Source organism: Dermochelys coriacea, chromosome 3 (genome assembly GCF_009764565.3).
Source record: "Dermochelys coriacea isolate rDerCor1 chromosome 3, rDerCor1.pri.v4, whole genome shotgun sequence".
Lineage (NCBI taxonomy): Eukaryota > Metazoa > Chordata > Testudines > Dermochelyidae > Dermochelys > Dermochelys coriacea.
In genome coordinates this window covers 139,568,761-139,582,670 of record NC_050070.1, presented here as the reverse complement: position 1 = coordinate 139,582,670, position 13,910 = coordinate 139,568,761, and the positions used below count along the sequence as shown (strand labels likewise).

Below are 13,910 nucleotides of genomic sequence, written 5' to 3'. Positions count from 1 at the left end.
TGAAATTTTGCCCATTCCTTTTTCCAAACCAGTTTTCTTCCTCACCAATCCTCCCAAAGATTCATGCTCTTTTATTCATGACTCTTCATATAGCATAATTTAATCAGTATTCTGGCCTAACCTTATTGAATTAAGTTTCAGTATTTTAGGAGTGTTTTGAATTAAAATGCAAATGTTTATGTATTATTGTGGGACTGTATGTAACATCTCCAGCGGGCAGACATGATCAATATAATCCCTGGGAAGTGTTATGGACTTCAAAGGATTACCTAAAGCAATGTACCACCCAAGGATGGACTTCTGGAATAAAAGTTAAGTGGATTTCCCAGGCAACCTCTAGGGCAAAGAATCCAGCCTTTTGAAGTTTTGCCCTTGAGGGGACCTTTGTCTGCTGATAACTTGTTAAGTGAGGACAAGATCGGAGGCCAAACTGTATAAAGGAGTGACTCTCAGATTCATGCGTGTGTTTGTTCTGAGCCAAGGCAGTTATGAACGTGCAACCACAGAAAAAATTCTTGATGGTGTTTGAAGGACTGTTCACGTGCCAGAGCCCTTGGAATTAGGGGTGGTCTCTGGTAAGATTATTAGCATGCATGTAGGTTGTTTTAATAGGTTTTCTCTAATGTTTTCACTTTAAGAATAAATGTTTGCATAGAAAGGGCAGTGTGGTAACTTAACTGTGGGCAATTACGCTGCTAATAGCGTCAGGAGATAAAGCAAAGCAGGCCTGCTAAGGCAGTCTGACTGGCTGGGGAACTCACAGTGTTGGCAGGGAATTATGAAGCCTGGAAAAAACCCGGTCAGAAGGGAGAGAGATGTGTGTCTCTGCTCAAGAGAGGTGACCGCTAGGAGGAGCCAGGAGCCTAGATGCGTGCCTTTGCTGGACCACAGGGAGGGAACACAGGATGCAGCTGTCCAGAACTGTGACAGAGTGATCTGAGAATTCAACAAACACAGGTCCAAGAAAGGGGCCTGTGCAACCCCCCTGACCTCAAGGGGAGAGACTGAATCTGCTGATAACTGTGCCTAGCATCAAGGCTTGGCGCCGTACAGATCTCAGGAAGGAGGAGCTGTTTAGGAAGAGACTATTTTGAGAAGTTTGGGAAACTGGGATGGAGGAGACGGTACTTTGGGTTTATATTATGTTAATAAACCAGTTCCCAAGAAGAGGAGTTATTGACATAAACCTCTGTGGATTATTCCCGGGAACTTGTGAAGGGAAAATTGAGACAGAGCACCATAGAGCGACACGCAACCAGCAGGAGCTGCTGCAGGGCGAGCCCACCCTTTTACACGCCCCAAGGTAGCTCATTTCATATCCTCACTATAATTTATTACAGAATGCATCACCAATGCTGAATCGTTAACTGAAGGTTCCACTTTTACTTATGCTGATCAACTGCCATCCATACGAAATTTCTTGAATTCTTGTGTTCTAATGTTTCCTATAGATCCTGATATATGCTACACTGGACTAACGCTGCTTACTTTGAAAATCAGTGGTTAAAATACCATTGCCTTCAATGGGGTATTTGAGTTAAGCCATTGCTGAATGCTTTAGAAAATCCCATCCACTGTACCATACATTTGATACTCCTGAGGGCATTTTGTGCCAAAAAATTAAAAATTCTGCAAATTTTATTTGCCAAATAAATGTGGAGGCTCCAGCATGGCATTGGGGAGCACAGGTCACTGGCTGCTAAGAGGTGGGAGATCACTGTGCAACTCCCCTCACCCCAGACACAGACTCAGTGGTGAGGCTGCACTCAACCCTGACACAGCATAAGTCCCGGGCCTGCCTCAGAAACACCCTCCGCCCTGCCCCCCGCCATGCCAGATGCACTAGGCGTGTGCAGGCAAGCTCAGCAAGGCAGGTATCAAATGTGGAAGGGCTTGGGGGGGGTCCAGGTGTGGGCTGAGAGGGTTCTGTGTGGGGCAATCTAGGTGCGGACAGCTCAGTGTGTGATCTGGATGCACAGGGGATAGTTTAGGGTTATGGGTGCAACAGTAATCCAGGTGAAGCTGGTTGGGGCTCCGGGGGGGGAGTCTGGATAGGAGCAGGGAGGTCTTGATGTGGGGGACTCAGAGGGGTCCAGATGCTGGGGGAAGGTGCTCAGTGGGGTGGGAATCTGGGTGTGGGTGGTTTGTCATGGTGGTGCAGGGGGAGTGGGACTCAAGGGGCATTCTGAATGTGGGGGGTGAGGATCAGTGGAAGAGTCTGGGTATGAGGGGTTCTGTATACACAAGGGTTGGGTGGATAGGGCAGCAGCTCCCTGTACAGGGATCTCTCACCCTGCAGCTGAGGAGTGATGGGTGCAGGAAGTGGGGGGATGGGGAGGGGAAGTTTTCAGAGCTTCCTGCAGCTCTGGGAGAAATATGAGGGTGGGTCTGACATGGCCCTGGATGCCGTGCAGGGAAAGAGGAAGTCCCATCCTCTCCAGCCCAGCCATGACTAGCAGCTGAGCCCAGTGTAGGGTATGGAGCTGGGTCTTTCCCAGTCCCGCACCCCCTGCACCACTGTAATTTACCTCTTTGCCAGCTGCCTCAGACACTCAAAACATAATGTTGGGGAGGGTTGCATGACCACTCTTGTGACTTCCCCTTGCTTCCCCATCAGAAAGTCATTTTTCTGCAGGGAAGCAAAGAAGTCTGTGGGGAGACATAAATTCTGTGACTGCACAATGGTGCAGAATTCCCCCAGGAGTAATTGAGTTTTGGTAGATTGAAAATTTAATCAAAACTTTGACTACTGCCGCAACATGCTAAATTAAACCTATGACCCATTGCTTCTCCATGTAGTAACTGAAACAAAGGCGACACTTTCAGAAACGTGAATGCTAAGAACCAATTTAGGATGGGGAATAGGAGGAAGATGAGGTATACATTTAAAAGTAATAATGGGAGTTTGGCAGAGTAGAGACAAAAGAAGCGGAACAAAAAGTCTGCTGCTTCCCATTAAAATTCCTCATGCATTTAAGAGTTTAAACATTTATTCATATATTCCTGGGAAATTATGCAATAGCCTTCAAACAAAAAATGAAAATCTCCAAACTGGAGGGTGGAGTCAGTGATTGAGTTTCTGGTCTTTAGTCTCTCATACTGTCACACTCCCTTGCCCCTCTTCTCCTCTCCCCCTCCCTCCTTGTTTCACCCCATATATTTGTTTTATAATGAATTAATATCTTCACTATATTTCGTGTAGTCTTCTGTTAGGATGAACATTAAAAGTTACCTTTGAAAATCTGGACTTAGTGTGATTTTGGGTGCCTCAGTTTTTTGTACCCAAACTCGATACATACCTTCTGATTTTCAGAAAGTACTGGGCACCTAACCTTATCAGGTCTCTTTACCATGTCTCAAGCTGACATCCAAAATTGCTAGTCATTATTATAAACTTAGTCTACGAGCTACTGTGCTGTGAAGTTGGCCTTTGTCAATGTTAACCCTGAGGGACAGTTTATATCTTCAGGTTCATTCTCCCAGACATAAAGCCAGCATATGTATTTGACCTCTATTCTCAAGGTTTCCATCAAAAACCACCCTTGAATTTCTCCATTATGGTCATAAACTGCCACTTAATGGATTTTGTTTTAAATTAACATTCTAAAAGAGGCAAAGCCAGAGCGTCAAATAAATAATGCCATGATGATGAACCATTCACACTACAGAGTTTTGCACATGCCATCTGACTACAACATGAATTCAGGAGAGTCACTGACAGAGGAGCCTGCAAGGAAATAGTATTTGCTAAATGGTTATTGTGCACTGGGTACTGTTCATCTGAGGAAAAGCCACACAAGTACAGATTATCAATTCTAAGGCCAGCAAGAACCATTGTGATCATCTAGTCTGACCTCCTGCATATCATAGGCCAGTAACACAGGTCCATAGAAACTACATGTCAAAGGGATCATTTGCAGTCAATAGATAGCCAAGAGTCTCTTCATGTAAATATACGATCTGGACTATGTATGAATATTTTGAAATAACAAATTTAGAAAGAATATACACATTTCTAAAGATTTGCACCACCTACTCAGGCTACAGAAACATGAGAATTAGTTGCAAAGGTGCTAACACATTGGCTTCCAAAACATATTACAAAAGTGTAACACCTACTTGTTACACCTCCAGCCAAGGTCTTACCTGTACCCGCTGAACATCCTCTATGTATTGTTTCTGTGTTTCCAAGATAGTTGCTTCAAACTCTGGATTGAAAAGGAAATACAGATTCAGAACATTTTCAAGAAGTTTCATTCAACATGAACATAACATAAGAATGGCCATACTGGGTCAGACCAAAGGCCCATCTAGCCCATCTTCTAACAGTGGCCAATGCTAGGTGCCCCAGAGGGAATGAACAGAAGAACAGGTAATCATCAAGTGATCCATCGCCTTTCACCCATTCCCAGCTTCTGGCAAACAGAGGCTAGGAACACCATCCCCGCCCATCCTGGCTAATAGCCACTGATGGACATTTCTCCATGAACTTAGCAAGTTCTTTTTTGAACCCCGTTATAATCTTGGCCTTCACAACATCCTCTGGCAAGGAGTTCCACAAGTTGACTGTCCACTGTGTGAAGAAATACTTCCTTTTGTTTGTTTTAAAACTGCTGCCTATTAATTTCATTTGGTGACCCCTAGTTCATGCGTTATGAGAAGGAGTAAACAACATTTCCTTATTTACTTTCTCATAGATACCAAGGTCAGAAGGGACCTTTATGATCATCCAGTCCAACCCTCTGCACAACACAGGCCACAGAATCTCACCCACACCAATTATGAATTTATAGACCTCTATCATATCTCCCCCCCGTTGTCTCTTTTCCAAGTTAAAAAGTCCCAGCCGTATTAATCTCTCCTCAGACGGAAGCTGTTCCATACCCCTAATAATTTTCTTATTACCTTTTTCAATTCCAATACATCTTTTTTAAGATGGGGTGACCATATTTGCACACAGTATTCAAGATGTGGGCATACCATGGATTTATATAGAGCATATGATATTTTATGTCTTATTATCTATCCCTTTCTTAATGATTCCCAACATCGTTAGCTTTTTTGACTGCCACTGCACTTTGAGTGCAGATGGTGCTTAATCTTTCAGAATACAAGTTAAAGGGACCTTAGTGGGGTGGGTTTTTTCAAAAAATAAGAATTGTTTTTATTTTTTAATTAATTTAATAGTTTTTATACATAACCACAGTCTTCCTCCTTTCAGGCTGTATAGCATTCACTAAGCCCCACTATTACTTAAAGGGTATCATCTTAAATGTTTTATAAATAAACTTCAATGTCACCAACAACAATTTATTTTTCCCTCTGTCAGAAATATTTACCGAGAGCATAAACCCTCCCATAGAATACCCCCCAGGAAGCCTAGGATGAATATAACTCCCTGGAAAGCCCCCACACTTGGTTTTTCCCATAATATCCCATTAAGAGTATAAACCTCCCATTAAGAAGTTGGACTAGCCACCTGCAGAATCTCCTCAAACTCTATAGATCCTAGGTGATCACAGGAGACCAGGGAAATCGCACACATATAGAAAACGTGTGTTTTTTGGTGACCTCTACTCCACACCTCTCAACACCCGGCCCCGAAAGTCTCCCCCACACATTCACTCTCACTTTCAGGCTTCCTTCATACAATATCATCTTGGAATCCCCCTTTTAAAAGGTGGGTCCTGGGGCAGCATGGAAAAGTTAAAGGTTAATGTGACCTGATACTACATTAAATTTCCCCCCCCCTTTCCCATGGGGCTTGTGACAGTGGAGAGAAATATAATGGAACCTTCACTCCATCCCTGCCTGCAGCTTTCCCCATCCCTAGTGGCTCTGCAGGGTCTTGTACAGGGGAGAGAACAGTGCTGTGAAAGTGGTTGACCTGAGCTGCACAGAACCAGGGGGACATCCACACCCAGGATTTTCCCTGAAAACCTTGACATTGGAGGATGGATTGGATTGAGTTCCCTCTGGACAAAGAATCTGTCCTTCCATCCCAGAATTAATTCACCATCCAACACTACTGTAGGGAATTTGCAATAAAAAAATGTTTCAGAAGTATAATGCCATGTGCTACCTGCCAAACTGAAAAGTTAAAGCAGTAATCAGTTTTCACATCTAGAAGTAGCCACTGTCATGGTTTCTGCACTAAGAATCAAGAGAAAACCCAATGGGAACAATTACAAGCACTGCTTTGCTAATCTATGCCTTTAAAGCAAAGAGTCATTTTGTTCCAATGTAATATAGCTTTAAATAGAACCACTGCTCACCAACAGTCATCACTGTGGCACTGAAAGAAAATATCAGAGAAATTAAGAACATTTCTGTTTCTTTTCCCTGGCAAATAAACATTAAAGTATTATGCTAGTAAGAACTAGATTCTCTTTCTTATTTTAAAGACAGGATAATCATTGATCTACCATTATTAGCTTTTCAAGAGCTGCCTTTTAATAAAAACATTTAAGTCAAAGTTAAAATAGTGACTGTTGGTCAAGTCAAAAAAGTTAAATGAAAACTTTGATTCTGGTAATATCATTTGTTTCAGTCAGAAACACATACTGTACATTCCAGCTCTGTTTATACAGCGCAGTATCTGATTGCATGCTGGATAAAAGAAATTACAGATTGTACTGGCAAGGATGGATACGTGCAGCAACCAGTGCACATACTGTACTTGAAAGCAATTTGCTGAATCTTTGGAGAGAATAATGAAGATTTTCTATTTTTATTTAATTGTTGATGACAAATGGTCTTGTGGTTAAAGTACAGGATTGTGAGTCAAGAGCTCTGGCTTGCATTCTCCACTTCCAGACTTCGTGTTTGACCTTAAGCAACCTCCCCGTACAACAACCTCAGTTTCCCATCATGATATGATAATATCTGCCAACTTGGCAGGGGTGTGGTCAGGGTTTGCTCATTTATATCTGTAAGATATTGTGACATGGTGCTATGAATAGTCAAAGTATACTCAACAATTTAGACTGTCAGGTTCCACTTTGCTCCCAGCAAGGCAACCAAACTATTTCTTTGATCTGTGCATAGAGAATGGAGGAAACCAATCATTTTGACATCTCTCAGGAGCAGCACTGTACAGTGAGCCCACCTGTGGGCTATGACCATCAGTACGCTAGCTCCTAGACATGATCATCCCAAACACCACCATGACAATTCACAAGCTACAGTACCAGTAGTGGTTATGTTTCAAGGCTACCAGGTAAGTACTTAAAATCTGAAGCTTCTTTCCCTTCAACAGCCATGACATTCTTCTCCATGATAGCATTAATTCTAATGGAACTGCTGTGGTGCAAAACATGGTTAACCTAAGATACTGTTGAAATGTCTCTCACTTGGACAATTTGAGTTTGTATAACATCACTCCAATTAGTGACTGGATTCACCATATAAATCAGTCCGTGTCTGGGACTGGAGGAAGCAAATGCCATATTATGCCAAAATTGACTTTTAGCCAGCTCCACTCACTAGAGCAGCACTGGAGGAACTTTAGGACGCTAACTGTGACTTGAACACGTCTATAATGACCGGGGGAGGGAGGGGTGGAAAAAATCAAGCAGAAAGGCATTTTGGTAGAAATTGTTAATGCCAGAGGGCGGAGTGCCAGTATGTGTAGAACAAGCAGCTGTCAGGCCTTTGCTCAAAAAACTCTCATGACAATCTCTTTATATAATATAGTCCTCTATAATTTTCCATATTAGTTTTGTGTTTGGTTGGTTTTGGTTTTGTGTTTTTTTTTTGTTTTGTTTTCAGATTTCCTTGTGGCCTTTGAATCTACTTTCAGATTTTAATATGGTACAGACTAAAATAATGAGCATGGAAACTGACCTTTTCCAACAAAAGGTTATGCTGTTGGCTGATCTCCTTCTAGTGATGGACAAAATAAGCATGGCCATTTTTTAGAGCTATCTGCAGGCTTTGATAACAGTGACCAGGGGGTTTTGTTGACCTAACTACAGACCCTTGCAAAGCAGATTCTACTCTTTGATCTTAAAAGAGATCCCAGAAGGTGGTATTTGGTAACTATTCATCTACCCCTAGGGTTCTCTCTTGCATTCTCATGATGTTTCACAAAGTTTTCTTCTGTCATACCTCCTGAGGCTGCCAGGGGAGATAATGAGACAGCAGGTGCTGAAGATCCAATGTTATGCTTATAAAAACACAGCTTTAAATCTCTTTCATCAGTTAGATCTGTGCATTTCCCCAGTGCCTGGTTACGTACATATCCAGATTAGATGGAGATGATGCTACTACTTGTTTGGAGGTAGGGAAGTACCAAGGATTCAGTCTGCTCCATTATTAACCATGCTACAGTAATGAGGTTTGCAAGCTAGGGATATTTGTGACTCCCTGCTTGACCTAGGGTGGCTTTGGTGATCAGAAATGCCATTTTTCATCTGCTCTTGAAAACTATTGTGACCATTTTCCGAGGATGCAGATATTCCTACCATCCTACATTAAATTATAGATGCACTTTTAAAAAATAAAATTATAAACATTTATAATAAAGGTATAGATATTTTCTTCTGGGGGTTTCCCCAATACAAAAGGAGTAAACATACATTTACTGACTCTCCTATGCATTTTTCCTTAAATTGATCTAGAGTTGTATTTATAATTTGCATTGCATTAGCCACTATTCCTTCAAATTTGTTAAAAATTTTATAATGTGATGCTATAAAACCCTGCTGAGGTGCTAATTCTATGTTTTATATTTCTCTGTTTTCCATATTTTTAAACATACACATAGTACCAGCACTTACCAGTGGCACACACTATGTTTCAGTCCATGTATGTAGCATAAGAGTTTTCAACCACAAAACATTTTTCTGCCAAGTTATCAACAGCACTTGGATTCTGGCTGGTCCTTAACCTATGCACTACCCTGTTATCTAGGAGTATCTCTAAATTACAATTAGACTGCTGCTGCTGGACTGTGCCAGCTGATTTAGGCTTAGGCTAAGGGGCTGTTTAATTGAGGTGTAGTAGATTTTCAGGCTCAGGCTGGAACCCAGGCTCTAGGACTTACCCCTTAGCCTGACCACCACAAGCCTGAGTCAGCTGGCACAGGCCAGCTTGGGTTTTTAATTGTAGTGTAGACCTGCCCTAATGGGCTAAGGTTAATGTTCTTAGGTTTGCTGGAGTCCAGACATTCTCAATAGCTTCTCCCATTGGTCTGAGAAAGTCCAAGTCATTTGACTTTCAAAGCAAGCTGCAGGCCTCTTCTCTTAGATTTTAAGATCAGCATTTAAGAATGTGTTCCCTCACTGGCTTCAGAAGTCACATGCACCTCTTATATATGCAATTTTGGCACAAATCTCAGGTAGACTCATTTTTAAGACTTCATTATTCACTTAACATTACTCACCTTCACTGTCCTCTACAAGTAGGCATGTAAAAAAATGTTACATTTTATGTGCAGAAATTACTTCCATTGGACATTAATTACAACAATAACCAAACTCCTTCATTTTTTTTCTGATTGGCAAACAAATTAAAGCCATTAAGACAGAAATGTTTAAACTCTTTTTAAAAGACACTAACAGTTTGAATAAACTTTCCAAATAAAAGGGTTTGAGAGTCTATGGGTAGCAGCAATAGCAGAAGCAAAATTAATTAATCTAATCTTTTTTAGGCAAATAAAACAATTTTCAAAAAGGAAGAGGAAAAATAGAGAATCTAAGCAAGCAGTATTCTTAAATTAAACTAAACTGCATTTTGTTCTGTTTTGCTGGTTTTCCAAATTAATAGATCTTCACAATTATTATACTTCTAAGTATTCTGATTTAACCAAAGGCACTGTTTTTTCCTAGGATAACCAGTATAATACTTAGTTGTGATAATTCTCTGATAATCTCAGTTACCGTGTCCACCAGAGTTGTGAATTTGTTCTTGTTAAAGCAATTTAAATGAAGAAAGATTTAAAGAGCAACAAACAGAATGCTATGGGGAGGGGGGGTAGAACAGGGGACTTTTTTTAAGCAACTGAAATTAAGAGAATTAATGCTGATTTATTTTTGTGAAAATGTACATAATTTGGATTAGTAAAGCAAAAAATCTGATACTCAAGACTTCAAAGTTTTGGCTATGTCAGAAAGGCAGGTTTTGTTTACTTGTAAACTATATCACTAGATTGCTTATACTGCAGTGGACATTTTGGAAGTAAATTAAGGGACAATGCAGTGTTCATATTGTAATTTCAGTTCTTTTGCTTTTTAACTCCAAAGAGGCTTTGGATATAGTCACACACACACACACTCGGCCAAATCTCCATTTGTGTCAACAGGCACAAGGTTCTGACCCTTACAGGAACTGAGTTCAACTACCAGGCCTAGCAACACCTTTGCTGAGGCCTCGGCACCACCCAGTGGTCCCTCAAAACAATTTGCCACCATCGGCACATCTTCAGTGCCTCCCCCTTCCTATAACATAGAGCAAAGGTGCTCAACCAGGGGCTGCACTCCCCGAGGGGGACTTTCTGGGAAGGCGTGGTGAGCTTTCTGATGGTTTGGTGGTCATGATAGAAGGGGGTGGGGGAGTGCAAGTGCCAGGTCACTCACTCAGGTTTAGCCCAGCCATACCTCTGTCAAGATGAGGGGTCGCTAAGCCACATTTGAGTGAATGGCATTGCAACCTGACCCAGTGGGGTCTCAGCACCACTCAGGTTTGGCCCTGTCACCTTAGGCAGATGCCTAGTTTGCCTATAATTAGAACAGTCCCTGGCACCACTATTTTCTAGTCTCCAACACTACAACACACAAAACTTCAGGCCATATCTACACTACACACTCCTCGTACCACAACTATGTCAGTCAGGGATGTGATGAGGTGTGATTCTTGACTAACAAACTAGTACTTGCAAAAGCCCCTGGTGTAGACACAGTTATACTGGCAAAACTGAATTTTTGCTGGTGTAGCTTATTTTACTCAGGGCGGAGCGGGTCTGGAATAAATTAGGTCAGCAAAAATGTAGTTTTTCCAGTATAAGTTAAATCCACACTAGAAGTGCTTTGCCAGTAAAGTATACAGATATTCGTGTATCGGCAAAATAGTCCTAGTGTAGACATAGCCTAATTCTCAGACCATTCTTAGGAAGGCCCAGAGTGAGGCAAGTTTGATATCAACCACACCCAGAGCCTAGCAGCAGTGCTAGGAAATCTGCTGAAATAAATGACAAATTCCTTATTTGCTGAGGAAATGCCGAAGGAGTGGTGGGAAAAGGAAGAGTTGAAAATAGTCAGTGGCTTGCCATATAGGCCATAGGAATGAATGTAGCCTCAAAATGTAGAGAGCTCTTGAATGCCAATTCAAAACTAAGCCTCCCTGAACCTCTGATATTTGCCTGTCATCAAGACTACTAACCAAAAGCAGAATTGAAGTTCTTTTCAGTGGTAATCTAGTTTTTTTCTAGAGATTGTTCATTATTCATTGAAACAAATGCTGTTGGACAATTAGAAAGAATAATGAATTCACTCAGACAAGATAACAAAAAAGTAAACAGACTGTTGAAGTAACTCAACAACTTCTGAAATGCACCAAACTAAAACAAGTCCCCCACATTTGTTTCTTGTATCCATTTGCCTGTTCCCTTTGCCAACACAGGGGTTGTGCTGAGCACATATGAGGGACAGCATGTGCCTTATGCCACTCTAATAATCTAAAAAATAGCACTGATAGGTTTCAAAGGGAGTCCATATCCAGCAGAAAGGAAGATTGCTCCACATCATCGCTATGAGAAGCTGTAAACTGCAGAAGAACAAAGGACGAAGCATGGCAAAGTGCATTATTGTTTGCTGTATGTACAGCATAGTCAGTGTACATCTTAGTTTTTAACAAATCAATACATACTTTCACATAATATTTCAGTCAAATTCATGCAAGTTAACAACACTTCTATCTTGCATACAGGATCTTTAGAAACAGGTGCAAACATTAGGCTCCAAAGTCCTTACTTAGGCACTTAAATAAGGGCTCAGATTTTCAATAATGCTGAAAACAACACAAAACAGTTCCCTCTGAAATCAATGGGAAGTGTTGGATCCTGTTTGTGTCTCCAAGCCATCCATACCTGCTTCCACACGTTTGAGTTTTTTCTCCTCGTCGGGAGGCTTGGGTGGTGGCCACACAGATGGAATTCTCCTTGGAAGCCTCCCTTCGATGTAATCCGATGAATGTGTGGGTTGGCTAACTGCAGCCCAAGTATAAAGCTGGTCTTGCTGTGGTTATTAAAAAGAAAGTTGAGCAGTTCATTGTATGAAAAAGACAATTGAAACAAGTTCAGAAACATCAAAGCTTTCATTTCCAACATAAATAGTTCATTATCCAATCCTACATCAATATAGGCAACTTGTTTTTTACACTCTTCACCTCATGATGAAACCTTGACCTCCATTTTTTTTAATAAAAGGTGAATTTAGTAGCTGTTAAAGAAGCTGTACTGACAGCCATGGAAAATGTCGTCTTCTGTTTATCCACAGAATAAGTAACATCACAGGCAGCAGCAGCCAGAGTTGGGGTTAGCATTTTTCAGTGTACATAAGAAAAAAATTTTTGCTGCTCCCCGTTCCCAGGGACATAATCAACTCATGATCGCCCCTCTATATGCAGGGTCAGCCTCAGGATTTTGGAGAGGAAGAAGAATTTTTGCCATACTACTTATATTTAAATTAATCATTTTGCAGAAGAGCACCTCAAGGATAGTAAGGGGTGTATTTGGTGGCAAAAGGACAGGACGGGCAGGTTCCCACAAGATTTCCAGTCCCCACAGGACTTCTTGGTAGGCTTGAGGTCTCTTGAGATTTGACCCATGATTTGAAGCCATAATATCTCATGGGATTTGGCCCAAGATTTGGAGCCATGAGCTCAGAGCCACTTCTTGTTTTCTGGTTTCCAGAAGTCAACTCACCCTCATCTCAGTCACTATCAGCTGGTCTAGTTGCCATTTTGGGGCTGGGAAGGCATTTTTCGCCATGCCACCAGCTTGCTCAAACCTGGGTGGGTTTTTCTGCATTCCTCACAGCACAACCTAGAGGTTGGAGATTGGGCAACTGGAGGGCTAGAATTCTCCCCCTCCCAGAAGTCACAATTTGGACCTACATAAGAGTCATTTAGTTGTCGCAACTTTTGGCAGTGCCCCGTGCAGAAACTCATTGATTTACACTCCAGATCCAAAAAGATAACATAATGGGCATCCCGAGGGCATCTTCTTATGAGACTGGGGCATAGTGGCTAAACCCCTGGAAAGAAGCGTGAACTGGGGGCCGGGGCACTACACCAGAGGGACTGCCCCACCAATGCACTTGATGGCAGTGCTGGCTGGGGGCTGAGGTCCCCTCTCACCTCAACTCCTGAAACGGGGATGGATGCTAGTGGGTAAGTGGAGGCACCCAGAGAACCTCCCACCCCAGTGTGACGATTTGCTCCCCCGGAAGTAGTATCCTATAAGAATTGGCAAAGGATCAATTTGGTGTGCATGACTGCACTTGGCTGTCCCCCAACAGGAATGTTAAATAAAATTTGACTAAGAAAGTTGCAGCCTGGTTAAAATCCATACCACATGTCCTAGCCTTCTTCCATGCACTGAGCATGCCAAAACACATTTTTGTTGAGGGGAGGAGAATGGGAGAATCTATAATTTGCCCTGCCTTATTTCAGCAAAAATGGAGACCCTTCTATGTGTCCCTTTCAATCCCAGTGACCTGTTTCCTCATTGACATTTCCAAGGCTGTCTTTACAGGAAAAGGGATTAAAAATTACTTTTGTTTTTAGAATGAAAACAGATATTCTCCTTTCTAGGGAGACTCATAGGTAGTACATACCTATCTCTCAGAGAGGATAAACTCATTAGTGGTTATCAACTGCTCAGACTGTGCAGTGAGGCAGGGGAGGAAATC

The 13,910-nt window shown here is 41.9% G+C and overlaps 1 protein-coding gene across 5 annotated transcripts in view; it reads right to left on the bottom strand.

The window, feature by feature from the left end:
- Nucleotides 1-13,910, bottom strand: part of FMN2 (formin 2) — a 277,143-nt gene that overhangs the window by 199,414 nt on the left and 63,819 nt on the right. For 4 of the 5 annotated variants that reach the window (XM_043511423.1, XM_043511422.1, XM_038397360.2 and 1 more), the window contains 2 exons: nt 12,086-12,233; nt 4,147-4,208 (listed from right to left, as the gene is read on the bottom strand). In XM_043511423.1, the coding sequence (XP_043367358.1) occupies nt 4,147-4,208; nt 12,086-12,233 (210 nt within the window). Of the gene's footprint in view, nt 1-4,146; nt 4,209-9,385; nt 9,398-12,085; nt 12,234-13,910 lie in introns of all 5 variants that reach the window. The other variant, XM_043511421.1, reaches the window with a different exon arrangement.